General features: G+C 44.9%; 1 protein-coding gene across 16 annotated transcripts in view; it reads left to right on the top strand.

Moving 5' to 3' along the window:
• Positions 1 to 27,760, top strand: part of EPHA5 (EPH receptor A5) — a 201,098-nt gene that overhangs the window by 155,356 nt on the left and 17,982 nt on the right. For 7 of the 16 annotated variants that reach the window (XM_049815033.1, XM_049815022.1, XM_049815027.1 and 4 more), the window contains 7 exons: positions 1,052 to 1,157; positions 10,758 to 10,823; positions 17,687 to 17,754; positions 19,182 to 19,307; positions 20,352 to 20,537; positions 25,510 to 25,571; positions 26,391 to 26,600. In XM_049815033.1, the coding sequence (XP_049670990.1) occupies positions 1,052 to 1,157; positions 10,758 to 10,823; positions 17,687 to 17,754; positions 19,182 to 19,307; positions 20,352 to 20,537; positions 25,510 to 25,571; positions 26,391 to 26,600 (824 nt within the window). The remainder of the gene's footprint in view (positions 1 to 1,051; positions 1,158 to 10,757; positions 10,824 to 17,686; positions 17,755 to 19,181; positions 19,308 to 20,351; positions 20,538 to 25,509; positions 25,572 to 26,390; positions 26,601 to 27,760) is intronic. The other 9 variants (XM_049815023.1, XM_049815019.1, XM_049815025.1 and 6 more) reach the window with 3 other exon arrangements.

Raw genomic sequence — 27,760 nt, 5'->3', positions numbered from 1 at the left:
GGCTTCTTCAGTGTACTATCGATTCCTGCTGCTCCCCGGGGTGGATGAAGCTTCATCCGGGGCTGGCACGACAGTAGGAGCTATAATGAGGTTTTTCCCCACACAACAGCAGCGCTTACGCTGGCGAGCTGGTTTTGCAGGGAGGAAGCCAGATTTGTACCCCAGGGTGGTTAAATATATGCAGTTAAATAAGCTGGCAGTGGAGAGGGCAGGGTGAGGAGGCTTTGGTTTCTGCTTGGGGAACCCCACATGCAAACTGCTGAGGAGAGATGGGCTCCTTCCCCTGCAGTGCAAAGCAGATAAACAAGATAAAAATGGTGTTAGCATTTCCATTTTACAGGCTGCAAGGGCTTGCTTACCTGCTCTTACTTAGCCTGTGGCAAACCCCAGTTCTCCTGACCTTTCTGCTGGCATCTTGATCACAGGACTTGTCTCCTGCCTTTTGGCAGGAGGGCTCTTTACAAGGCATGGGCTAGGAGAGTTCTGCTTCCTTTGGCCAATAAAAAGACCAACCAGCGCATGTGTCTTAACAAATTCCTGTTTTACAGAGGGCGCCTACTGGCCACGTGACATAGATGCCACAAGGAGTTAGTTTTTAATTGTTTATAGCTTCTTGAAGTGCAGGTAATGCTGTTTATCACAGAGATCTTGCTTATGTCTCTTAATAACATTCCATAAATGTTCTCTCTGCAAATGGGAACCTGTTGGGTTTTAATCTTTTATCTCTGTGATTTCTAACGCAGCTAACCCAGAAAGACAAATTTGACTTTGCAAACTCAAAGGCTGCATTCTGCAACACTGTGGTTTCTGAATTCAGTGATGAGATGCGATTTTGTTGGGGTTTTGGCTTGGTTTTGCATGTGTGTTTGGTTTCTTTCCACCCATTTCCTTTCCAAACTAGAAACAGACAGCAAAGCGGGAAAACACAAACCATAAAAGAAGAAACAAACTGGTAAGACTTGAAACCTCACTGGCAGCCTCACTAGAAAGATTCATGTGAGTGCTGACTATCATTTTAACCTTAATCTCCATTTTCTGTTTCTCATCTCAGCAGTAGCTGCATCCAGCGACCAGAGCCAGATTCCTATAATTGTTGTGTCTGTAACAGTGGGAGTCATTCTGCTGGCTGTTGTTATTGGTTTCCTTCTCAGTGGAAGGTAAGAGAAGAAGCTGTGTATTTATACTTCTCCAACTTTTGTAATAACTTTATCTGACCAGCTGATTAGCACAATTTAGGTGAAAGCAGCATGTGAACGAAGCTGTCGAGTGGTAGCACTGTAAAACAGCATGAGGGTGGGCTGATTGATCTGTTTGGACAGGCAGGAATGGCAGAGGCTCGCTCACAGATGTAGTTCACTTCCCAATGATTTTCATCTCTGTATAGACTGGCCCTGATTATTCAACTTGATTCTCACAGGAGTGTTTTCACATTCCTTTAAAAATAAGCAGAACATGTTGCTACAGGTAAAATATCCTGAAGCCCATATGTTTGCACTCAGAGCTCACAATGGGCTTTGCTCACAGAGACAACTTGAGTTCAGGAAAACACTTGCAAAGGAAAAGAGAAGGAATCCAGCCAAATGGCCAAACGCACCAAGTTTTGGTCAGGTCTGGATTTCATTTTTCATGTGTAGGACACTAATGTGTTCCCCACGCGCTAGTAAATTATACAGAGAACTCCCCCCATGGAGGGGAGACGCTCAGCTTCAAACCATCAAGTGATCCCATTGACTTCTCATGTGCTTAAACATAGGCAAGTGATGAAAGCCTGGGCTATACCATCTTTGACAACTCTAATGGAAGCTGATGGAACTTGTTTGTGAACAAGGGATTGTGGTATTGGGAGGGAATCTGGCTTGTATCGGGATCAGTTTATACTGCGGCACTAAATTTGCCTAGCAGCAAGCACAAAAGGCACTTGTTTCATATACTTCACATGTATTAGTACATTTTTTAAAAGCAGTAGTCAAACAATGCAGCGTCCTTCATGCAAAGCAATGTGAGGTGCATCTACTGATAAGACGGAATTTGTTTTCAGTGCAAAGTAAACTTTTATGCTTCTAAGATCCCCATCAACCTGCTGTTGCTTTCATGATACAAGTCTGTCTTAAGCTCGGGTCTACCAAGGTGGCTGTAAATTACAAGATATTGTTAAGTGTTAAGAGTAGTTACAAGACAGTCACAGAGGAACTGTGCCGATAGTGGACGTATTGGCTGAGGGTCTTACTTCCCAGAGGAGGTAGGGTATCAGTCTGCGAATGCAGCGTGGTGAAATCCAGCCAGGCTGAGCATCTCTGTCCCCAGGCGTAAGGCATCCATGGAAGGACACAGTTATTTCCTGTCTTAAAAGGTAAGTGTGCTGCCAGACTCATTTCCACTCAAGGTCAGAGACTGACAGTCTCTCCCAGCTCAGCTGTTCGAGCTCCTGTCTGCTTTGAGTGACTTGTTCGGCTTAAAAATGGGAAAGTAAATGCTCCTGTCTGCATGAGAAGCATGCAGTGGCATGGGGAGTTGAATGGCTACAGGCCATTCACACCAGGGGCTACAGGAAAGCTGTAGCCAAAAAGACTTGGCTCTGAACACTGTAGGCAGGAGTTCAAGTCTCTCCTTAAAGGCTGGAGGGTCTGAGTCAAATCCCTCCTCAAACAGAGCGGGGGGATGTGGACTTTGGCCTCCCCCAGCCTGGATGAATGCTTGTATCGATTCAAACAGGAGGATGCACGCGTGGATGTAGGGAAGCTATGGATGTAGCCTGGCATGTCTGCAAGGAGGAGTCTAGGGGGGTGAACTGCAAGTGGAGGGATGTATATCCCTCTGTGGCCATAAGGAATCACAATTGTGTCACAACCAGCAGCTCTTGCTCTTCCCACAGTTGCTGGCAAGCACTTGGGACCCCTTTGGGGAGGATGTGCCCTTGCAGGTCTCCTTTTTACTGCTACCCTCTCTGGTCCAAGAAAGCAGTTGCAAAGCGCGAGCCGTTTGTCAGCAATTCTCGTCAGTTATTTCTTTCTGTCCTTTGCCCTAATGGGCTTTCCAGGATGTGCTTCCTCTTGGCTCTTTATCTCTTGGCATGTTTATAAAAGCCCTTGTCTCATTTGTCTAGAGTTTTATCGCTGCCTCTGCTGCTGCCTTAATCCTCCTACCTTGTACTCACACCTCTCTCTGTGAACCCCATGGCAGATGCGTGTTCCCAGGAGCTTCTCCATTGTGCCATGCTGGACGTATGGGAAGGGGCAGTCACGGGGAGTTGAGCTCTTGGTCCGTTTTTATCTTTTCAACCCTTCCTCTAAACTGGGAAGAACCCGGTCCCTAGCTGGAGGTGGTGGAGAAGCCTCCAGCACCAAGATTTGGTCCATCGTTAGAGAATCGGCTTCAAAACCACAGAGCTTTTCGGCTGCTTTGAGTTCCCATGAATTTTAAAGCCCGTCTAGTGCGCCGAGTGGCTTGTGAGAACAGGAAAATAAACCCCAGAAGCCCAGAAAGCTGACAGCCAATTTGAAATTAAACAAAGCAAAACAAAAAAATTGCTCCTGTTTGGAAGAAGCAGAGATGCTGCTGAAATGTGTCACTCATGCTGCTTTGCCTTGGATATGATTTCGAGACAATTCGTGGAGTGACTCTCCTGCTGTGACACTGCAGGGACGATAAACACATTCCAAGTCATGGGATAATCCCTTTCTGAAGCTCTTAACCTGTTTCTGGAAGATGATTTCCTGTATCTTTGGAGTGGTTATGTTGTTCCAGTGCCTGGTTCCAGGGGGTTAAATTTCCTTTCCTAATTCTTTCCCGTACTTGCTTTTAGAAAAATAGAGATTTTGAATGCCAGGAGTTGCTCCAGCTGGAATCACCACTGCTTTCCACGCCAAGCAAGCTGTACAAAGCCCAGGCTCTGTCTTTTCTGCTAAAGTAGGAGAGCAGGTACTGCCCAGCAGCAAAGCTAAGGAGAAAACCACTCTTGCTCTGCAGCACTGAGGACATAGCCTCGCCAGCTCCTGCAAACACGGTCCTCATTGCTGGTTCCGTGCTGCTCTCAGGCTCCCTGGGAGGCCCTCAGCACCTCAGAATTAGGATATTCCTCCCCAGGATGCTGTATGGCATCTCTTTGCGCCTATCTTCCCAAGTGCCAGGCTGAAGCGAGCAGGTGCTTGAGAGCAGTCCTGCAGTGAGAAGGGGATGTCCTCCTGCCCTCGTCAGCTTGGAAAGAAGTTTCGCAGCCATAGGACTCAGGGGTTTGCTGGGCTCTGCAGACTTTTTATTTTCTGTTAGGTCCCTGGAGGCAGAAGTTTCCACACCTCTTCCCCTTTATTTGCTTTCAAGTGTCTCTGCAGTTTTCTCACTTCTTTTGAACGAAGGTAAGTAACAGCTTGGCATTTCCCGTTGGCAGCTGGCCCTAAACCAAAGGTCAGCTGAACGGTAGTCATGGTGGCATTTCCACATGCCAGTGTCCATCTGTGAAAATGCGCTTTGTGTCTGAAGCTGGAGGTTCCTGGGAATTTGAAACTAAATGTGCTTTGCCCTAAACAATTAAGCTGCGTTTCAGAGCTGATTTACTTGCAGATGCTCCAGAAAACTCTTCCTGTAAATAATGCATTCTCTGACCAAGGTCATAAATGCCAAGCAGAATAGCTGATCGCTTTTTTAAGTTATCCTGCTCTTTCCATCAAGGGCATATTAATAATATAACGATCAGGATTACAAATCAAAGAGGTTCACTAAATCAGACTGTAGTTGTCTCAGCAAAAAAAGAAAAGTGGATTGAAAATCTATTATTAAACCAGCTACAAGCATTAAATTAAAGAACACGGAGTTGTTATTATCTTTGTTTTGTTAGGATTATGTGTTCTTCACAAAAGCGCAATGCATTTTACGGATAGAGCAAGGCTATAAATTTTCCTTTCCTAGCAGTGCTTGAATTAGATGCCTCTTGGCATTATTGTTCCTGATTGAAGTATATATTAATCTAAAATCATTACAGACTTTTGTTTTACAGTCTGTGTTGGATAATGCCAGTCACAAAGATCTTTGCGCTCCATCTTGCAAGGAGCAATAAAGTGCTGCAGTTGCTGTGGCATCAGCCCCTTTCTTCCTACCATCTGAGGTGAGAAGCCAGGTTTGCAGCAGCCTGGGAAGGAGAACCACTGCTCCAGAGCAGTTCCCCCTCTTTTGTCCTTCAGATGCAGCCCTGTTTGCAAAACTAACAGGGTCTTAGGGTGAGTGTTGAGACTGCTGGTCCCTCCGGTCCCCCAAGCATCTGAGCTTTGTAGCACTAAACAAAGGCGTGGGCTTTTGCGGAGTAAAATGGGGATGCTATTAGGTCAATGCTGTACATGTTTGCAAGAGCTGCTCAAAATAACTAAGAAGTGTACTGTGCATCTGCATTTATAGCCAGCTACCCATTATGGATGACCTTTCCATCTCAACTGATCTTCCAAAGAACCAGGGGGAGCTTTTTATAGAACTTAAGAAAAAAAAATAGATTTGAAGCAACAGAAAATTGCCCCTTGCCCTGTGTCGTGCATATGTAGAAAGTCTCTTTGTGGCAAGGAACTAGCCTTCGAAAGACAAAGCAAAGACAAATCTTGCCACCTGGGTATTGGCAATTAGAGGCTTCTGCACCAGAGTATCCATCCTTGACCTTAGCTGATTTAGACTTTTAAATATCAGCCCCTGCGGTGGCAGAGGGCTACTTTCTGGACACAAATATGTGCATCTTGTTAAAAAGCGACTTTCGGGGAGTAGAGAGGATGAAAAGATTGTGGCGTATGTCCTAGGTCCTGAGCCAGCATTTGCAACCTTCTGTGATGTGTAAGGTCAAAATGGATGAATTTTTCCACCACCTCCTCCCCATCCTATTTTCCGAGATGTGTCAGGGCTTAAAATAGTTTGCTTTTTTGGTATTTCCGTAGGAAACGGGAGACAGATAACGTTTTTCATAGAGAATTTTTCCAGCGTGAGTCATAATTTTTGTTAGTTGTGGCTTTTTAAAGGATTTTTATCTCTACGTTCTTGCCTGCTCTTCCTTCTTCCTACAGGACATTGTCTCCTGTGATTTATAGCCACTTTATGATGCTGCCTACTGCCAAAAATTCCCTGCGATTCACCTGACAAGAGGAAGGATTTTGTTGGAGAAGCTAGTGCTCTGCCAAGTCAAAATTCCTATCCACCAAGAGCAGGCAGGGTCTGGTCCTGCTTCTGTTCAGGTCAGGGTTTTTACTACCTCTGTCATGTTAACAGCCTCTTTGCTCTTTGGTGGTATGTTTTGCCAGAGAGGAACATTAAGAACATTGGTATACAGGGTCCCTCTCTAGAAAAAAAAGTGCTCCAGTGCACCCTTCTGCACAGGGTGATGCCTTCCCAGGGCCGGTGTGGAAATCTGTTGCCTGTAGTCGCCATCTCTAGCATCCTGCCTAGATCAGCTTGGCGAATATGGCTGCTCCAACACCTTTTTTTCTTTTTTTATTCCAAACACTTTTTGGCTTAGTACTTCCACGCAGACACACTGGGCTCCACAAGCCAGTCTGAGCTGCTGCAGTTTCAAGGCAGGTTTAGGGACCTAGGCTAACCTGCCTTCAGATGACTTTGGCCCAGACAGAAGGTGAGAGTTGACCAAGTCTGTAATTAAGCTCCAAGCCCATGAGGCATTGCCCTTGAAAGCATCGTTTCTGAGTTATTATGGCAGTAGCCAAGGGAACAGGACAGGAGGACCATGATGAACAGATAAGTGGATGGCATAAGCTTAGTCTGAGCAGGGGAATAGTAGGGCAGTGCAGCAGTTAGTGACAAAAGCTCTTTGCCTTCATTCAGGTGATGCATTCGATGGCATTGTGCAAGTCCTGTTTCCATGTCGAGAAGGGAACTGGACTGCCTTTCAAGCTGAAAATGAAACCTGACTTCAGTGGTAGCAGCTCCAGGCTCCTGCTGAGCACTGGTGAAAGCCCCATGCGTACGTAGTGTTTTAAAGTGGGGTTTTACAGTGTCTTCTCTTGGCTATGGAGTGGGTAGAGGATGAAGAAGAAAATCAGACTGTCATCTGTCTGCACTTCTGAATATGTGGATGTTTCACCTTGCTTTGGATGCTAGAAATAGGAAGCATGACCTCTCCTGGGGGCACACCATGTTGTGGCATTTGGCCTTTTACCTAGAAAAAAGGTTATCTGTACTTTCTTACAGCTTAGACATAGCAAAGTATAATGCCAGAGGTCTTTCCAAGCGCAGTTCCTTTCCCTGGAAGCATTGCTCTCCTTCCCCACAGTAACTGCACAGATACCACCTGCTTGGGCTTCTGCATTCTCAGTTATTCTCGAGCAGCACAGAGACGTGCTTTAACCTGTGAACTAGGTATAGCTTAGCAGGAAGAGGAGGTGACTCCTTAAACATTCATATAGTTCTGAGCAAAGTAGGAATATATTCCTAGCAGCTCAGTGTGTAATGCTGCTCCTATGATGTTTGAAGCAAGCCTGCCGACTCACGAGGTGCTAGGTGTAGTGCTGGCCTCCTGACCTGGAGATGCAGGAAGCAATCATTGCCATCGCTCAAGGCTGCGTGAAGGATTAGAAAAATCTTCCCAGGCACCCTGAAGTATTTCAGTCTCTAATTGCAAGCCTCTGAAGAACATCCCATTAGAGCAGCTTATTAAAAGCAACAAACGAGGCTTTCATTTATCATGACTCCAAGTCTTCAACTTATAACTCTTAAAAGCCGCAGCTATATATGGCAGAGCCTCTCTGAGATCTATCTAGCCACTAGAAATGTAGTTTAATTCCTAATGCTCTCCGGGTCATCTGCAGACTTGTGGTAAATTAATTACATTGATTGCAAGCACAGTTGTTGGGGCCCATCATATATATAAATTTCATTAACAAAGCATGTAGCCCAGGGTTTGAAGCGATGCCAGGGGTGTTGATAAGTCCTCCTAGCACAGGTTTATTAAAGTTTGCTCTCTGGACAGTTGGTTTTGCAAACCACATAGGCATTGCGGGGGTCACCTTTGCTAGAACTGGCGGAGTGTTGGCTTTGTGTGCCTGAGATAACCGAAAGCAGTGGAGTTGGTCTAGTCAAGCAGCAGGGCAGTGCCAGCAGGCTGCAGAGGTCCAGGAGGTGCCGCTGCAGCTCCAGGCTCCTCTCATTGCCTCTGCCCATCTGCAGCCCTTTCCTTGAAGCCAGGGCTCAAAGCAGAAGTCACACCTTGTTTCAAGCCAGCTCGGCTTTTGGAGATGCTGCTGCCTCAGCACCTTGTTCTTCCCCAGCAAAGGGGGTTTAACGCTGCAGGTGTTTTCACAATAACCTTCACCATTACCTGGACATGTCACCTGTTAACCTGCAGCAGATCGGAGGGGCTTTTGACCGCGCGCTGGAGCCAGGGGCAGCCCCCACAAGCTCTCCTCATAGTCTGCTTGTTGGTTCAGTGAGGCTGGAGGAGACTTTGCAGATAATTTTGATGTATACAGTACTCAGTTCAACTCTGACTACTGCCCGATACAGGTCAGCTTGCTGGCTAAAGATCTTAAAACCCTGGAGAGGTCCGGGCATATTTCACTGAGCGGTAATCTCTTATCCTGCCACAGCATTTGATCTCATCTGGAAAGCATTTGCTTTCAGCTTCTCAGTTTCTAGAGCAAGAAAGTCCTCTGTGGAGCAAGGAGAGAGGGAAACTCTGCCCCTCCTAGAAGGCATCAGCACCCAAATGCGGTGGCTGTGAGGGCACAGCGGGCTTGCTGGAGTTTAAGATCCAGTTTTATTTGCCTCAAACTTCTTATATTCTGAAGGTTACGTGCCAAATCAAGCCATTCTTTTAACATGAGCATTAATAAATCTTCCATTGTCCTAACTGTTAAGGCCAAGTAGTCCATTCACTTACCTATCCAAGTGCTCCTGGGACTGGAAAGTGAATTTTGTTGTTTGCTGATCCAGTTTAGTTTGTTTCTATGAGCTTTAGGTTTCGCCTAATGTTGCACCTCAGAGTATTTTGACCCGAAGTGCACAGTGTTATGTGACAGGTGTGCAGGAGTAAGGCTGCATTGAGGCATATTTTCTTTGCACTTGAGCATTTTTTTCCTCCCCATAAAGGGAGCAAGTGAGATCTGAAGTGCTCTGCATTCAGTGCAGGGAACTGATTTTGTCTCAGAGCAGCTCAGTTGCTGATGAAGTGCTCAAAGAGCTTTCTTTAGGAAAATAGCAAGCTCTTTTTCATTTTAAGGAGGTGGTTGCTTTTCAGGTTAATTGAACTGTTGTTTCAAAAACTTGACTTTGCACGCTGAGCACTGTGGGAACGTCTGGTGGCAGCAACTGTTAGAAAATGCCGGGGGGGAAAGGGCCTCCTAGCTAAAATGTAAGCTAAGTTGTCACAGCCACAGTCATCTGGAGACGTACCAGTTCCCTGCGCTCAAATCCTGCGAGGTTAAACCCAGAAAATGGCAAAATTGACTCAAAATATAGAATTCTTTGGTTGCCTTTGTGTGCTTTTGGGTTTTGGACCTCCAGTGTTAACTTCGATCAATGGAGAGGTTTAGTGAAGGCTGAGCTGCTCCCATGTTAGTATGACTGTACAAGCAGGGGCATTATGAAAATACAAAATATTGTCAATTATAGTAAAAAAATATTGGCATCATTGTTTAGAAAATGTTAGCAAGTTGTTTTGCTGATGCGAAAGGAGCTTAGAAAGACATTCTTCACCAGTTCTGATTTAAGTAAGCACATAATCCAGTATATAATTCTGTAAATCATTGCATGCCTGAAGTTATTTTGCATCATAATTTAAGGCGGTGCAGTTGCAGAATGTTAATTTTGTCTAAATAGGCTATTTTAATGTGTTTTAATGTGTAAGTTATGCTTTATAAAAATCTAATGGGCACAATTTTTTTTCAAGAATTACATATTATGATGATTTGCGGAGAAATGATGAGTGAGATCTTCAACTGACTTTAACCAGATTATGTCTGCACCATTGGGCTCCTGCTTGTATATTGTACTGAAGTTCTTCCTGTTGTTTCTTCTGCACTACGTTCTTTTTCAGGGTGAATTACCTTAATAGATTTGGTAACATAAAAAATTGTCCATGCAAGTTCTCTGACAAGGATAAAGGACAATTACTGAGGTGCAGCCAGCCTTGGGTTATGGACTGATGCCAGGCAAACCCGTACTCTGATTAGACTAGAGTAATGGCTCGGCAGCCTTCAAAAGCAAGCTGTGGACGCACGCAGTGCCTTTCAACTCACCACATTTTGAGTTTACTTAGGCCGAATACTTTCACACACCTCATAAGGTCCGGGTCTGCAGATACATAATGCGCGTGCAAAGCTTCACTGATACAAAGAGACCCAGAAAGGGCTGTGTGAGTTGAGTACAGGCATAAGGGTCTGCAAAAGCAGGGCTCGCATTCATCCAGTGCTTTTTTTTTTCCTTAAAGGAAATTGTAACTCTACCCCACGCACGCTTGTGGAAAAAGTCACTTTGCCTGCTCCAGGGCAGGTGCTTAAGTTTAAGCACATGGGTGGCCCCGTTAATCCTAATGGTGGTACTCAAGTACGGGAAACACATGGTTAATTGCTTTGCAGGACCAGGGTCTATACGCTCTCCTCAAGGCGTTTTTCCCCAATGGTAGCACATGCCAGGAAATTCTTGCAGCCCAGGGTGTTACGGTCCAAATAATAATTGCAATACGAAGGAAGAAGTGCGTATAAAAATGTTGCAAATGTATTTGCACCTTGCCAGGGCAGTGGGATTATTCCTTATCCTGGGCCTTTTTGTTTGCTTTTCAGTTGCTGCGATCATGGCTGTGGGTGGGCTTCTTCTCTGCGTGCTGTTGCCTATCCGAGCCTAACATGGTCAGTGTTCCCACCTGTGCTGGCTCCTATTTCGTGTCCTCCCTCCATGTTTTCTGTGCACAGTCTGCCTCTCCCTCCCTTTCTTGTATTGGCCTGGAAATCGCTTTCTCATCTGATCTCTGCACCCAGCTTGTCTATCTCAACAACTGGAAATAGCGTGACCTGAAGCAGAGTGTGTCTCCAGCAAGAGCAGGAGTCCCAGGGGGAAAAAAGCCTGATATGTTATGCTGTGATTGATCCAGACACCACACCAGCAATGTCATATGTCATAATAAACCATCATGTATGCTGGACACTTCATCAAATTCTGCTTCTTGTCACAAAAAGGGGCCAGGGGAGGTAATTTGCCCTCAGAAAGGAAACAGGGGGCAGGCGGGAGTGGAAAGGTATTTAGTGGCATGTAACATGCATGTCAGTGAAATGAACTGTATGTCATTGACATACATGTCAATGTATGACATACATGGCAATACATGATGCTGTTTGCCAACGATATGCTCCAGCAGCGCTGGACATATCTCTGCGGGTGCCAAGAGCTGCGTGTCCGTGCTGCATGCTGCCCTGTTCTGCCACCATCTGGGCTGCCTCACCAGTTTCGGGTCTCTTGTACTCTCCCCTCTTTTCTAACTAATTAAAGGAAAGGTGATTTTAATTTCTGTTGGTTTGACTGGATGCGAGTTGAGTTGCTCCCCGAAGGGAATGTGTTTTAGGTCTCTGAATAGGCTGTAATCTGTGCAGGCAGAGATCTTCCTAAGCCTCCTAGGAGGCTCCTGAAATCACCATCCCCATCAGACAGCTGCTTGAGAGCATAGGAGCACTGAGACATCCCATGTGTGTTGTTAAACTGGTTAAAGCATGACAGAAGGGTTTGCAACATAGGTGGATGAGAGGTGTGAAACTCTTCTCCTGTATTTTCTGGGGGATGCTGAGGCTTTGCATGGTGGTGGCTGGGTCACGGTGCAGTCCCTGGCTGTGGGGCACTGCAATCACCAACGTGGACAGTTTTTGGGTCCCCTAGTGCTGTGTTTTGGCTCTGACAGAAGCCAGAACCAGGGAGTTTGCAAATGCAAATCTCAAAAGCCCTAAAGCAGAAGTCTTTTTTTTTTTTTTTTTTTTTTTTTTCCTGTTGGAGCATTTTTAAATTGATTTTTGTGAGTTCTGAGTGCTTAGGAGCAGCGTTAGCAAGCAAGGATGCTCAGCTCAAAGCGTTTGGCTGCAAAATGTTCTTCTGGTATGTGCAGTCATTCCTGCGAGCCACCGGTTTGGCAATGATTGCGCTAGAAGAAAACCTGCCGGTACTTCTGTTGTCTGTCGTGCCTGTGCCACCAGTGCATGAGCAGTCCCTCACTGGGAGTCATGCTTCAAATGTCCTCAGCAAGGCTGCCAACCAGAGAGTGGCAGCAATGGAAAATACTCCTCAAAGGAGACTGGGAAGGGACTGGATGGCTACGAGGAAGAGAGACGCATAGGGAAAACTTGGCTGACCTGGAAAACACCTTTTGCAAGTTTCCTCCTAAGCTGCAGAGAGACTAATGTGGTAGCAAGCTGGGAGGGGGAAATGGGAAGAGTGACTTCAAGGCACGGATGCCGTTGGCTCTGCTATGGGAAGTCACGACAAGCTCTTTAGAGAGATTTATGGAGAACACTTCAGAGGGAGCTTCCTGTGAGAGGGGGAAACAGTATCTTGTTTAAATTATTTTTAATTGTTCTGGCAGTGATTTAGGAAAGCGGGGAGTCATTCAGTGCGAAGGCAGGGAAAGACTAAAGGCTAAAAATACCACCACTGGAATTATGAAACTTCCTTTGTAATGCGTCCAAGTTAATCGGAGGTCGAAAGCAGGGTCGCACTGTGTAGAGGGGGACAGCAGTGGCTGGGAAAGCAGCTGAGAAGACAGTGAACCTGCAACCCTTTAAGAAGGGAACCTGCCCTGGTTCCTCTTTGGCCAGTCATCTAGTGTATCTTTGAATTGAGCCGAAGACTGTAGCTTGTCATCTCCAGATGTTTTACTGCTCTTTTGATCCCGTTCTCCAAGTTATAGGACTTTGAGAGTAGATAGAGGAGTTGAATGAGTCAGATTCCCAGCCTGCATGGGTTGCTCCAAGTTACTCCACATCAAAGTTTGGTTTGCAATGGAAGTAACTCATTATAGACATCAAAAAAGCAGGAGGAAAGTCAACAGAAAAATGGGAAACAACTTCCAGTGTAAAAGCTGTTTGTTTTACACCAGACCCTTGAGTATTCCCTGGTTTTGTGATACTGAATATATTCTAGGATTGCAAGCAGCAAAGGTGAATGCTGAACATGGACCAACATCACTAGAAGTAGATTTTTGCCTCTGGCTCGCAGTATCATTGTTGTTTATCCAGGATAAAAGTATTTTCTGAACAAGTAATTGTCTCCACACATGAGCTGAGGTGACAGGATCTTGGCCAGATGAACAGATCCGTGTTTGTTTATTCCTCTGGATGGAACGCGGTCCTGCCCTGCAACACGTATGCAGCCTTATTGCTTTAACATCTTGGCATAAGTAGTATGAAATGAGCACTAACCCCTTGTAAACAACAATCTTGCAGTCCTCTCAAACCTCCTGTAAAATGACGGCTCAAGATGGGTTGGATGTATTCCTCAAAGTTGATTTATTGTAAAAGATGTGTGTCTGAGTGAAGGTCTCGCCCCTGAAAAGCAAGTGGCATTTTGTCTGTGTTTCAGAGAAGCACACAGAGTTCATTTGTCTCATATTTAAGAGATTAAATACATGTATAAATCTCTGCAGGACTGGGTTGGGAGATTGCGTGCTGCTTTGGGGCACAAGCCATTCGATGGTACTGGCTGCACCTAACAAGGTGAGGTCCGTTCCCTCATTGAGAATGTCTAAATGCTGTCCCCATGTGCATTTCTAGTAACACCTTGGCCGTGTGCTGAAATGTCTTGGCCTACGACTAGAAAAAAAGTATGTAAAGACTCTCCCGCATCACCGCCTAGGCCATCCTGCCTGGGTTGTGACCAGAGTGGTGACTCCAGCTAGGGAGATGGACGCTCCTTCCCTTGGGCATTCTGTAGTTTTTGGGGATACCTCGGGTGGCTGAGGAGCCACACACCACCCAGCAAGGGCACCCTGAAGTACAGTCAGACACAAAGTATCTCCATTGGTCCAGGGAGAGCAAGCATCTTCCTGCCTCCTTTCCTGAAGGATTTTTCTCCGTGAATTGGCTTCTGCCATGCGAGGCAGTGGGCTTTAGTTTCCCAGCTGAATTCTTCATCTTTCTACCTGTCCGTTTTATATTTTATAAACCTATATAAGGATCATTTTACAACTTCACTTTTATAATCTGCCCCATAAATACTTTACGAGCTGCCTGCCAATCTGCAAGTAGTTTTTAAATAAGACATGATGCCTTAAGAATATTTAAAGTCTCACTTTTTTTTCCTCTGATATTTTTATTGAAAAACACAGAGCTGTGCAAGGAAGACATCTGCTTTCTAGATACAGAAACTGGGACAAATCCACAACAGAAGTAAATGAGTTGAGATTCAGGTGTGCTGCTGAATTACATTAACTCTTTGGCTGAGTGTCTTCAGCTCAGTGGGAGATGAAGCGAGTGTCAGGATCTTTATGCTTTTGCTGTACGTGATACAGAAAAGATATAGGAAATCTATGGTATGTACAATGACAATAAACTAGAGAATGAGGCTTCCATCATGAGGCTTTTGACTCGCAGCTTTTCCAATAAATATTAAGAGCAAGTGCATGTGCAGAAATAGATTATTTCACAAATAAGTGGGAGCTTTTTCTTCCCCCCAAATATATTACAAAGCCACAATATTTAGATACTTATTTCTGCCAGTAAGATTCACATAGTGAATCAGGAATGTTAATGTGAAATAGCAGATTTTTAGGGGATTTAGCTGGGGAAGAAAGGAGAATAAAATGCTTGTGTGTGTTACTTAAAGCATCCGAAGGTTAAGAAGGGAAGAATTTCGGTTTAGCCCCGGTCAGCATGTACATGGCTTGTTACTCTGGATAGTTTAAGAACGTGAGGGTGCGAAGGACACAAGTGGTCGCAACAGGCAGGTTTTGCAGCAAGCTTTGTTAGTGATGCCCAACTGTTGCTTGACAGTCGCAGTCCACTAGCTGCCATTTCACTTTGGTGTGTCTTGTCAAGGCTTGTTTTAACGATGCTTTGGGGGTCCTAGAGCCTGATCTCGTATGCTAACGTGACATGCTGCTGTATGTGTTACCCAGCTTGAGAGAGGGGGACGGCTGGAGCCGACTGGTTTGCATTGGCCCTTTGAATGTGTCCCTGGGCAGTAAAACATGGACCACTGTGCATCAAGGTGTGCTTGGATCACTGGACACAAGCGATGGCATGTTCCCCAGTTCTCTCTCCTCCCTCTTTCTGGTCAAAGAATCAGGAGACGGAGGTATTAAAAAGGATAATGTTAGAAAAGCCTATTTATAGGTGAAGTACTCCAAACCTGAGGAAGAGATTAGGGCATTTGCTCTAAAAGACGAACAGAAGAAATCGTGTATATGTGCATTTGGTAGAAAGATTGAGACATTTGTGTATTTTTAAGAGGAAAATTGAGTTATACACCTCAATCCAGAAAATTACTTCTGCAGAAAACTGATGTAACTTTTGGCAACTTGCCACAGGAAAATTTGGGGCTGCCAGAAGTGGGAATTGATACTGATACTCTTATCTCTGGTTTATATACTTAAACGGGGACGCAGTATGATGAAGAAGGAGAAGAATCCGTTTTCACCCAGGGATCGTGAATACCAAAACACACTTTGAAATGACCCTTGCTCCCAGGGTCTCCGCGTACACCTAGTCCTTAGGTTTTGAGTTAATTAGGCAGGACCCCATCTCAGGAAATGGCGCTGCTGCTGCTAGAGCAAGGCGATGAGCACCAACAGGCGGATAACTGAGCCGTGTCTCCAGGCACCTTGTTGCCGCTCTCGTGGGTTTTGCATTCGGAGCGTGATGGTCTCGGCTTGTTTGCTGCTGCTGAAATTGCACCCTGCGTGGATAGTCTGGCTGTTTCTCAGTGGCAACCCATTTATCTCGCTGCCTGTGTCCCCAGACCGCCTGTCAGCCTCCCCCCTTGTCTTCTGCGCTTTGTCTCAATCCATTCCTCTGCGCTTGCACAACCTTTGCAGTCTGTTTTTTCCTCCTCTCCCCTTTGCACAGGTCTCCCTTTCTCCCCGAGGTAAGCTTGTGTGCCTGCTCCCCTTCCCTGGAGTAACCCCAGGAGCTCATGTTGCTTTTCCCCTCCTCGACCCTCCGGTGTCCAGCTCTGCTGGGACCAGCTCAGCGGCAGTGCATGCGTCCCGTCGTGTTGGGGCTTTTGTTTGTAATAGTGATCGTTTCACAAATCCGGTGCCAAAATCCTATAGCCGAAAGGCTGCTTGGCCCCTTGCATCCAGGCAGGCAGCAGTTCCCTGTAATAGGACTTCACGCTGAGGGCATGTTTCATGCAGATGCCTATTACTGCCGCCTCCTAATTACAGTTTTGTTTCTGCTAATCATGTGCTCCTCCTTGCTGCGAATGATGCTGGAGTTCTTGCATCCCCCTGTCTCAAAAATCATGGGCAATGGAAGAGAAGACTCCAAGTTTCTCAGCTTTAAGTGTCTTCTTGGTAACCTGAGGCTTTATTTGAGGTGTGCCAGCTAGTGATCCCGCTGCGTGCTGGCTGGCTTACAGGTGTCTGTTGCAGGTTTTTCACTCTGCCAAGCAAGTGTCCCTCTGTCTCATGTCCATGTGGTTTGCTTTAAGGATGATCTAGTTCCTGTACCCAGTTACTTCAGGTCCTTGGAAAGACTGCCACGTATATGTGCGTCATACGTACCTCATCTTGTATTTTTAAGTGTAAATATATATATATGTGTGTATGTAGCAGTTCTCCTTGTCTATGCAGTTACCCTGTGGCTTCCTACGTGGTTGTCTGAGTGAAGCAGGTCTCAGAAATGCCACCAAAGCAGCCAGTTAATGCTAATGCAATAACTTTGCCTATAGAAACAGCGAGAAGAGTGTGGGACGAGTCAGGGAAGAGCAGCCAAAGACTAATAGGAGGATGCCCCGGGGGAGATGTGACTCCCACATGGCTGTGGTTGCAACTCTGTGGTAGGATTCGGCAGCATCCTTGCACTGCCTGGTGCTAATGTGGGAGCGAGATAGGTCAGGCAGTGACTGCGTGCCTTCTTCCATCTTTATTGCTGCTGGGCAGAGGGGATTGCATGAATGGTAGCTCCTCTGCGTAAAGACAGATGTGCAGGAAACCCCCTCAGAGCCAGGAGTACATAGGAGACCCTTGAAGGCAGTGAGGCAACGTGTATTGGTTTTTTTAAGCCATTATTTTGCATGTGTATAAGGTGTTAATGTTTACACAAGGCTGCTTTCTAAAGTATCAAAATTTAAACTTCTGTGCAAATGCCCAGTGGGTGAAGGGGAGCATGCAATACATACAACATGGTGCCTGCAAAAGCTCTGCGTTCCAGGAGATCTTGCTTCTGCGATTCGAACGTTTCATCCCATTCCCCTTCCATCGTCCTTCCTGTTCTTGCTTTTTTCTTGTTCTTAATAATAGCTGAATTAGATGTACGGTAGAGTGGAATTGTTCAGAAGCATCTGTGGGATTTGGAAACACAAGTCCAATTGAAAGTCAGTGGGCCTTGGGCCCTGAATCCCGTTAGGGAAATTGCAAGTAGTTTGATGAGCTAAAACTGGGACAGCAGCAATACAGCCACTAGAGAGCTTGGACTCGTTGCTGCTCTGGGTTTTTGTGCTTTGTGTGATTTGAAGTAAAGAGAGGGGTTCTGCCATACCAGAGACAAAAACACTCTTCTGGGTTTTTTTCCAGGCGATGTGGCTATAGCAAGGCTAAACAAGATCCAGAAGAAGAAAAGATGCATTTTCATAATGGCCACAGTGAGTAAAGATCAAACGTATATATATATGTGGTTTTGGCTGTCTGTGGTAATGAGAAATACAACTGAGAGAGGGTTTAAAAACAAAAAAATTCTGATTTTGGTGGTAATTCACAAAAGAACTGTTTGTTCTGTTATTCAGTAAGTCCCCGCCTGCCCCTGCTCCAAGCCCCATAGAGAACTGAACATTTGAACAGTCCTTATATGTGCCCAGGTATTCACACCTGTATGTTTGCAGCGGATCTCTCTAGCGAGCCGTTTTGTTCTGTTCCCCTGTCTTTGCTGTGTGACCCAAGGTGCTATTAATTTTGCCTGGTTGGCACACAACAACTCTACATTTTCGTGGTCTGGACGTGTCAGTCCAGAATACCTGTTTGAAACCCTTGCTCCACCCCAGCCAACTGTGAGGACCAAGGCCACAGCTACTCTTTGCCTTGGCTGCCTTTGCAGAGGCGTGAGGAGTAACGCCTACTTCTTCCTCCTAGGAAGCTTTCAGAAATGCTGTGTTAATGTCTTACATATCAAAAAAACTCCGCAGTGATGCTAGAAAGTACATCTCATGGTTATTATCAGTCCTTCCATACATCTAAAGCCAGTGTTTGAAAAGCTTTCCTTCATCAAGTGCTGTGGGATCTGTGGATGGGTAACAGCGAGGTGCCTTTTGGGGTGGAAAAGGCAAACGCATCTTGAGTGAAAGTCAAATTTCCATTAGTGCTATGTAATGAAGGCAGCAGGAAGCAAATCAATTAAGAGCCACAGTGTAATGTAGCTGTCTTATTAGACTGATGAGCAGTTCTTCATGTGAGTAGCCTTAATGATTGTCAAAACAAACTTATAATATGGATAATGAAAATACTTTTTCCCTTCTCAAGTCCTAGAGAAAAAGCCTGCTATTGATTATATTTATACTGGTACAACCCACAGGCTTTGTACTGCAAATATTCAGTTCATTTAAATCTCAGTAACTCTATCTGAAATAATGTGGCCAATTGATTAGCTAATATGTGACTGGTAGGGCATAATTTATTGCAGCTCTCCATCAACCCCCATCCATCCAACTTGCTTTGCAAGTTGTTCCCTTAACATTTTGCTTTTTGTACTTTTCCTCCTGGCGTACGCTTTCCAGACCCAGAAAGGGATCCTTTTGCACCAGACCCCAGACCAGCCTGTTACGCAGCGCAGAGAGGGATTTTGAGCTGTGCGTCATTCCAGCTGAGCACTGTCATGTGCTTTTCTAAATATGATGAACTTGCACGTCACATATAAACTAAATGTCATTTTCCAAGAATGCTATTCATTTTTTTCCCGTAGACACAGGTTTCCCTGCTGCAGTGTTTTCCAGCAAAGCAGAGTACAAGGGACAGGAGTGTGTATTGCCCATTTTCTGTCATGCCATGTGCCATTAATGCTCTTAATTTGTGTTTGCAGTTAAGCTGCCTGGAGTGAGGACCTACATTGACCCCCACACCTACGAGGACCCTAATCAAGCCGTCCATGAGTTTGCTAAGGAAATTGAAGCTTCGTGCATAACCATTGAAAGAGTTATTGGAGCTGGTATGGAAATGTATTTCATCACCCTTAGCAGCGTGGAGGAGTGGCTTTCTTAACACGAGAGATCTGAGAAGGGCTGTAAAATATTTGTGCTGTTAGGTACCCTGCAAGTGAGGGGGAGAATGTTCCAGATGAAGTTTGGGACAAACCTGTCATTGTCTGTGGTTTTGAAATTCAGGGACTGAACTAAAAATGACAGAAAATGGTCACGTTTGGACCAAGCTGAGTTATTTCAATGGATGCTAGGGGTAATGAGTCACTTAAATTTTCAGCTTCTTTTCACCATTTTAACCTTTTTCTCCTCCCCCATTAAGGTCAGTCTTGAAGCAAAAATTAAGAATAAGAAGTCATCTGGGAGAGAAAAAAAACCCCACAAACCGAAGTCCAAAGCTTTTAACGTCCTTGGTTGAGAGAAGAAACTCCCATTTTCTTTCCAGTTAAGCTGTTTGTTTGGAGTAGCATCCAACCTTAGGGATATTTTCTATCCTCCGAAATTGTGTTTTTGGAGGTAATTTACTGTTCACCAGAAAAAAAGAAAAAAAATCCATTTGGGTTACTTTTTTAAAAAGGTGCTCATAAAATTGGAAAGGGTTTATAGTCTATAAAAATATATGTTGCTGTGAAAGGCTAACAGCATTCCATCTATTTAACTTACCAAAGGAAGGTTAAGAAGCAAGTGGCTTGTGTTTTACAGCTATCTACACAGGGCAATGATATAGGATGTGACAGGACTCTTTCATCTAGTAGACAAAAACATGAAATGAGGAAAAAGCCCAATGGAATATAGAGCATAACTCTTTAAATATAGGAGAATTATACTGTTCTTTCTAGTTTTCTTGTGCTTGTAAATTACTTTGCTTGTGGTATGCCAGCTATTTGAGGTGGCAATCACTGCAATGTTCAGCTTTCCATATCCATGAGTGCGGGACAGCCCTGAGTGCTTTTGATCAGCTATCCATACGGGCTGGGCTGCATGCTGTAGATGTATGTGCACCGTGCATTCCTTCGATGTGCCATGATCCCATTCATTCTGATTTTTCTCTGAAGGTGAATTTGGGGAAGTCTGCAGCGGACGGCTGAAGCTGCAGGGAAAGCGTGAGTTTCCAGTGGCTATCAAAACCCTGAAGGTGGGCTACACGGAGAAACAGAGGCGAGATTTCTTGGGAGAAGCAAGCATCATGGGGCAGTTCGACCACCCCAACATCATCCACCTTGAAGGCGTCGTCACAAAGAGTAGGTACATTTTGCTGTGGACTGCTGTCCTTGAACTCTGGCTGATGGAAGAGTTGGTTAGAGGCAGAAGACTTGGGCAATTCACATAAGTTCTCAAAAACCAGTGAACTTCCCTTGCTCAAAATGTCACGCTTAGTAGGTCCAGCCAGGAACAGGTTCTTCCCTAACGTTGTAAAGCGGGTTTGTGCCTGAAGGATTTCAGCGTTCTTCCAGCTAGAATGGACAGATAATGGCTAAAATGATAAAAAACATTTAACTCCCCATGCAAACCTTGCCTCACCTAGGCATAATATGCGTGGGCTAAGAGAAAACCCCTATTCAAAGGCCCCAAATTAAATGAGACAGAAATAGGAGATGATATGCCTGGCCAGCCTCAGGCAGTGGGTGGGTGATGGAGATGGTAGTAAGCCTGGGATGTCTGAATGCCGGTGGAGTGTGCTGCCTGACTTCTGCCTTGCAAGTAGTTCAGCAGCACTTACCGCCTGCAAAATGCAAGAGCATTTTGAACACAGTGATGCCGAGCCACCCGCTAAGTTTTGCGAGCAAGCTCACTTCTTATTCCTGCCTTTATTTGTTTACTTTTGAAACCACATGAGCCCCAGGGTGAGCAAAGATGTTCCAAGAAGTGGGAAGCAATTGCCCTGGCAGGGAAACAGGGAGGATTTTGCTAACAAGAGTCTGGAGAAAAAAAAAAAAAAGAAAAAAACCCAAAACACAACCCCTGATGATTTCCAGCCATCATATTTCGAGAAACCACTGAAGCAAAGCCCACAGGAGAGTAGTGCTGAGCCTTGTGATCATTTACACAGGATGTGAGCAAGGACAGAAGTTAGCTGAAGTTTTGCTTTCCAGAAGCAGGGAAGAAGAACGGGAGTGTAGCTGAAGATGACAGGACTGTGTAAAACCACGATTAGGGCAAGCTCCCCCTGGGATCTGCTAGTGATGCCCGTGGTAATAGTTGCCCCTGGTGCTGGCATATAGATTGAGAGGGGTTGAGGGCTTGAGCAAAATGTGAAATGGCTGGCAAAACATCACAGCATGAGAGTTACCGAGGTCTGACTCCTCAGTTAGCAAAATAACCTTCCATAACTTTCCCAGCCCAGTTCTTGTCCAAATTGCTGTATGCACTAAAGATAAGGGCAGAGGAAGGGAAGGCACATCCGAATGTGCCCAGCTCAAACCTCTGCAGCTGTTGGTGCTGTGCTGAGGCTGTGGGAAAGGTGCAGAGGTGTTGTTACTCTTCCATTTAAAAGCCTTGGAGGTTCTACGTTATTCGCACCAAGGATTTTGTTGTTGTTGAAAACAGCTACTCCTTTATTTTAAAATATATTTTAAGTGTTTCAGGAAGTTTCTGCTAGCTGAAGAAGTACCAGCCTCTCAGTGTGAATGGCTGTCTCCCCTCTTGTCTTTGTGATTGGTAATGTCAGAGCTTAGCTACTGCCATTCAAATGCTGGTGTTTGGGGCTATGTGGCTGTTAGTACCGTTTGTCATTCGTCAGGGACAGCATCTCCAAAATTAGTTCTTTTGCAGAGCTGCAGCAGAGAAGGTACAGAGACGCTAGCTGTTTGTCCTGTTTGTATCCTTATAACCTACTCAAAATCAATGCTGTTTTGGAATCAACGGCCTTTTCTTGCATTTTTCCTCGAAATTGCATTTCCTAAAACTTTTAAGAAAAGAAAAAAAAAATAACCGAGATAGGTTTCTCCCCCAAAATGAATAAATATCAAAATCTCTCGGAGTCACCTTGTGTAGCCCTTAATACATAAAAGCTCCCATTTCTAGCCCTGCAGGGATGTGGGATATTGGGCAGGAAGCGAGTGATGATTATACATCCATAAAAGCTGATGCGGGCTTGAGTCTTTCTGGCTGCTGGGGCCTCAGGGGATGGGTGGGAATCCCACTTTTAGAGAGGGTGTGCCTCCCTAGCGACCTGCCTTTTATGTAGAGTGGCCACCTGCTCCAAAGGCCACGGAAAAGCTGGGAGTTTTGCTTCTAAATTGGACTTGGAGCAACTGGAGTTTGGATGCAGGGGGGCACATGCACTCTGAGCTCTTCATTAGCTCAGTAAATGCTTGTTTACCGCACTCAAAATTTTTTCAGTCGGGCATCTAGAGCATCCTCCCATCTTTTTTCTTTTCTTTTAAATGGACCGAAACAACCTTTATGATGCCCAGACTATGCTGCTATCTCAAAGTATTATTTAACTTCTTTTTCTCTTCAGTGTTTTAGTCATCAGCCTATCGTAGATTCAGATCTTTAAGGTAAAATGTCTTGGCTGCATCATGATTTGCTTTGGAAGTAAATTAAGTTAAATTGAATTAGGCCATTTTTAATTCTGAATGAGACCATCCGCGCAGGGGCTTAATACCATTTAACTAATCTAGTTCAAATGCACACCTTAGTTAATTTGGATTAATCGTCTTCACTGTCCCCGTGCAGACAAGCCCTTAGCTATTTCTGCTTTACAAAGGTAATGACAGTCCTGTTTTCTTTCACAACCCGTTCGGCTGCGTTGATGGTGTGCACGTTGCATTTAGTACATTGATATGAATGACATCTACACACATTTTATAGCCCTGTAATGCCAGCGGGAGGGAGCCCTGCTGACAGAGAATCAGCCCAGTGCTTTAGAAGGGCCAATGTTTACTTTTAATTTATTTTTGTCCTGGTTTTGGCTGGGATAGAGTTAATTTTCTTTTTAGTAGCTGCTATAGCGTTCTGTCTTGGATTCAGTATGAGAAGAATGTTGATAACACTGATGTTTTCAGTTGATGCCAAGTAATGTTTAGGCTAAAGTCAAGGACTTTTCAGCTTCTGATGCCCAGCCAGCAAGAAGGCTGGAGGGGCACAAGAAGTTGGGAGAGGACACGGCCCAGGCAGCTGACCCAAACTGGCCAAAGCGGTATTCCAGACCATGGGACGTCATGTCTAGTATATAAACTGGGGGCAGTGGGGCTGGGAGGGATCACAGCTCAGAAACTAACTGGGCATTGCTTGGGGAGTGGTGAGCGATTGCATTGTGCATCACTTGTTTTGTATATTCCAATCCTTTTATTATTATTGTCATTTTATTATTGTTGTTATTATTATCAGTATTAGTTTCTTCCTTTCTGTTCTATTAAACTGTTCTTATCTCAACCCACGTGTTTTACCTTTTTCTTTCCAATTCTCTCTCCCATCCCACTGGGGGGTGGGGGAGTAAGTGAGTAGCTGCATGGTGCTTAGTTGCTGGCTGGGGTTAAACCACAACAACTTTGCTGAAAGTTACTCTATTTGTGTCTTTATTTCCATGCTCTTGGATTTGGGGCTAATTTATTCCACGATTACTGTCAACCTGCAGCAGTCAAGTAATGAAACATAAGTGCCAGAAATCTTATTTTCACTTCTCTGATGGCAACCAAAGGCAGGAGTCTGAAGGAGGTCCTCCAGGGTGGTGGCATAATGAGATGCCAGTCATGCTGCAATGTTGTCCTTAAGTGCCAGAGATAAGTGACCCAATGCTGTTGTTGGGGTTTTAGTGTTTAAAAAACAACAATTTAAAAAAAATGAGATATATCTGGGATTTTCCTTCCCTGCGTAGCCACTGACGTGTTTGCCAACCGATAGCAACATCATCCGAGATCTCTCCTCCCTCCTGCACGCAGCCCATGTTGTGTGTAGACACACGGCTGTCGTCCTTGAAGATGGGGCCCGTTATTTTGTTTGGGACTCAGCGATATTTTTCGTGGCCCCAAGGTGCATTTCTGATATCAAAAGTAATAATTTTGGCAAGCAGAACTGAAGCATCACAGATCCCTCATGCTGTAAAGGTAGTATCTGCACAACAATGAGTGTTTTGATTGACAAGTTCACAATTGTCTTTATTATGTAGATAATTAAGCAGTAAATTAGGCAAATAGTTAAGGTAACAGGGAAGTGGGAAGATTAAGATCAATTTAAATGGTAGAACATGCACTGATCTTTAGGAGCATTTACCTTCATGCACATGTTATGACACGTGGCAGCACTCGTTGATCATTTCTATGAAAGACATTTATAATGCACTTTACAAATAATTGACAGCTCTTTTGTCTGTGCTTCATGCTAGCTAATGGAAATTGATTTAAATAAAAAATAATTTACATGTTCTTATAAGATTTCATTGAATTTACAAGGGCTGGAGCACACCACATTAATTATTGCTATGTCATTGTGGCAAGCTAGCGAGAAATTAGATATAAAAACTGAGCAAAAACTATATATAATTACCATTAAAATGACTCGGGCATGAAAATTAATCAAATGGATTTGGAAAAACATTATTATTCCTGTCAACAATAGGAGACCAGGTCTTTTGTTACGAACTTTTATTTTGATTTCCACTTGCACTCATTCCATACTGAACTCACTTTTGTTCTGCAGCGTAAATATTCCTTTTCTTACTTTCAGATGTGTTTATAAGGGTAGTCACATGGGATTACTTGAATTACAAGGGATGTAATCCCATCCTTTCCTGGTCTTGGTTTTGGTGGCTACTGAGGTCAGCTAGATACTTCAGATCATCCTGGCTGCTCCTGTTGGGCTCCTGTTCTTACTTCAGGGTGTTGAAGCTATAGGGAAGAGTCCAAAGAGGTCGTTGTGTGCAATTTGGCCTCTGCAAGCTTTCAGCTTGTTCACGGAGATGAAGAGAAGGTTGCGCATAGGTTGCTTGGTTTCAGCTTGCAACGTCTTCCTCAAACATAATCTAAACACTCCAAGGCTTCGTACCCCACCCATAATAAGGGGTTACTTTTTCATCCCCTCCTCCTCGATTCCCCTATTTCTACATATATACTGGCAAAAACTATTGTCAACCTGCTGGGACAGCAGTGTGTCCGTGTAGATTTGAATTTTTGATGTATATTCGCATTCAGATGCATTATGCAAAGACTTCATTATTGTTCACTTTTTTAAAAATAAATTGCTAACAAACTCTTGTGCTTTTTTTCCCAGGCAAACCAGTAATGATAGTGACTGAATACATGGAGAACGGTTCTCTGGATACATTTTTAAAGGTAGTACTTGGATCCTTTTTCCAGGGGTACATTGGTTAAAGTTTGGGTTCTTTGTAGATGGTTAATATCACTGAAAATGTTTGCTGGGTGCTGGTCCAGCTGTTGATGCTGTCTAGAGGCAGGAGTAGCTCAGTTGTCTGTTTGATCTATATTTATACAGCATCATGAAGGACCTGGTTCGTGCATTGATACAAACAAAAAAGAATACATTGGAGGATATTATGTTTATTTTAGAAGGCAGTCTGCTGCATGGAAACGATTAACTTATCCTCTAAAATTTGATGTGTTTCAAGAGCACATCCACACTGTATCATGGCAAACCCCAGACATGTCAGAGTTTTCCCATGAAATGTAAGAGCTAGAGAAGGGAGGATAGGGGAAGTGGTTAGAAATGCAGTGTGGCAACGTGGGGAAGACCTCTTAACCCCAAATATCCACATGTGGACCTCTGCAGGTAGGATCTCTGTGCAACCTGGTGCCATTCAGTTGGCTGACTAGGAGACAGCCCGCTCTGGTGCCTTTATACACAGAACTACATGTGTTCACTCCCAGTTGCGGTCTCTTTATCAGTCACCAGGGGAAATAACTCGCTCCTTGATCTCCAGTGAAGAGAACTACATTTCCTTAGGTTTGTCTCTAGAGATCCTAATCCAAACAGTGAAACTTTGAAAAGCTTCATGGTCAGAGCATGAGAGTAATGAATTATTAATTTCCCTGTTTTTCTTCCTTGGAGACTTGCCTTTGCATTTTTACTCATGCACACACAATGCTGAGGGTGCGGAGACTCTCAACTGATCAAATGTCTCCTTCCTTTTGCAGAAGAACGATGGGCAGTTCACAGTCATTCAGCTGGTCGGGATGCTGCGAGGCATCGCATCTGGAATGAAGTACCTGTCTGACATGGGTTACGTACACAGAGATTTGGCCGCCAGGAATATCCTAATCAACAGCAACTTAGTCTGCAAGGTGTCAGACTTCGGCCTCTCCAGAGTCCTGGAAGATGACCCCGAAGCAGCGTACACAACCAGGGTGAGTTATGAGGATACTGAATGGATGACCTCAAGAAAAATGTATTCCCTGCCACATTTTGGCATTCAGGCTCTCTAGCAAAGAGGTTTCTACAAATCCAGAGCCTCCAAGCTGTGCCCGAGCATTTGGCCAGGTGTTGCCAGTTAATTGTTATCGGATTAATTTTGTAAATGCCTGTAACTTTGTAGTGGGGATGGCCAAATAAGGCAGAACTTAACTAATAACTTTTAAGTTCATGTTGGGCACCTGAGTCAAATAGCAAAATTTGCAAAGGTGCTGCCCTTCCAGCTCTATTCTGTCCTCTTTGGTGAATCCCAAAGGGAAGAAAGAGCAAGAGCTAGTGCTTTGCTTAGGCACCCATGCAGAGATGTAAGATATGGTCTTCTGGACAATTTGACCCTCTTAAAACGCTGGTAAGCATGTAATGCCCATTGCAAATGATGCACATTGCCCTCGACGTTGCCCTGTTGAAGGTGATTTCCCCCAACCTGAGAAAGAGTGTCTCCAGCCTCAGTGCTCTGTGCCTTTCCATCCTCGATCCATCCTTTCAGGGCATCAGCCCACCCATCCCAGTGCAAGGCCACATGGCCCCAGCACTGCAGAGAGGGTGTGGACAGGACCCGTCCTCAGCAGCACAGGCTTGGAGAGAGCCTCCAATATTCATGGCAGTGATTGGCACTCTTGGACACGTCCTGTTAGCATGTTTTTCCAAGGGTATTGTTTTACGGGTGGTGGGAGCTCTCTGGGCCACGTTCCCAGTTCCCGTGGAGATCTGGGAAAGGCCTTTCAGCTCCTGGCAGTCACAGACCCCGCGACGGGACTCAGCGCACGGCTGGACCGGAGCCTCCCTGCAAGGTGGAGGGCTCTCAGCCAGCCCTGCTGCGGCTGCAACGTGCTGCCATGTGCTAATTGGCTCTGCTGAGAATCTGGCCCCTCACTTAAGGCATGCGCTGATAAGCCTGTGAATAAATAATTACTGGAAGAAGGGACATTTAAAAATTTGCTTTGAAGATGTGTTCCAAATTCTACCTTTTTCCAATAACAAACACTGTTAGGGGGCATTCAGGGAGACCTTCCAATATTTAGCTCAACACTGGGAGGAAGGGACTTCACAGTAAAATATATTTTGATATAAATCAAGGGAGACAACTCTTTAAACC

The sequence above is a fragment of the Accipiter gentilis genome, chromosome 12, assembly GCF_929443795.1.
Source record: "Accipiter gentilis chromosome 12, bAccGen1.1, whole genome shotgun sequence".
NCBI lineage: Eukaryota > Metazoa > Chordata > Aves > Accipitriformes > Accipitridae > Astur > Astur gentilis.
Note: the sequence above shows the minus strand (reverse complement) of the source record. Positions and strands in the feature narration are given on the sequence as shown.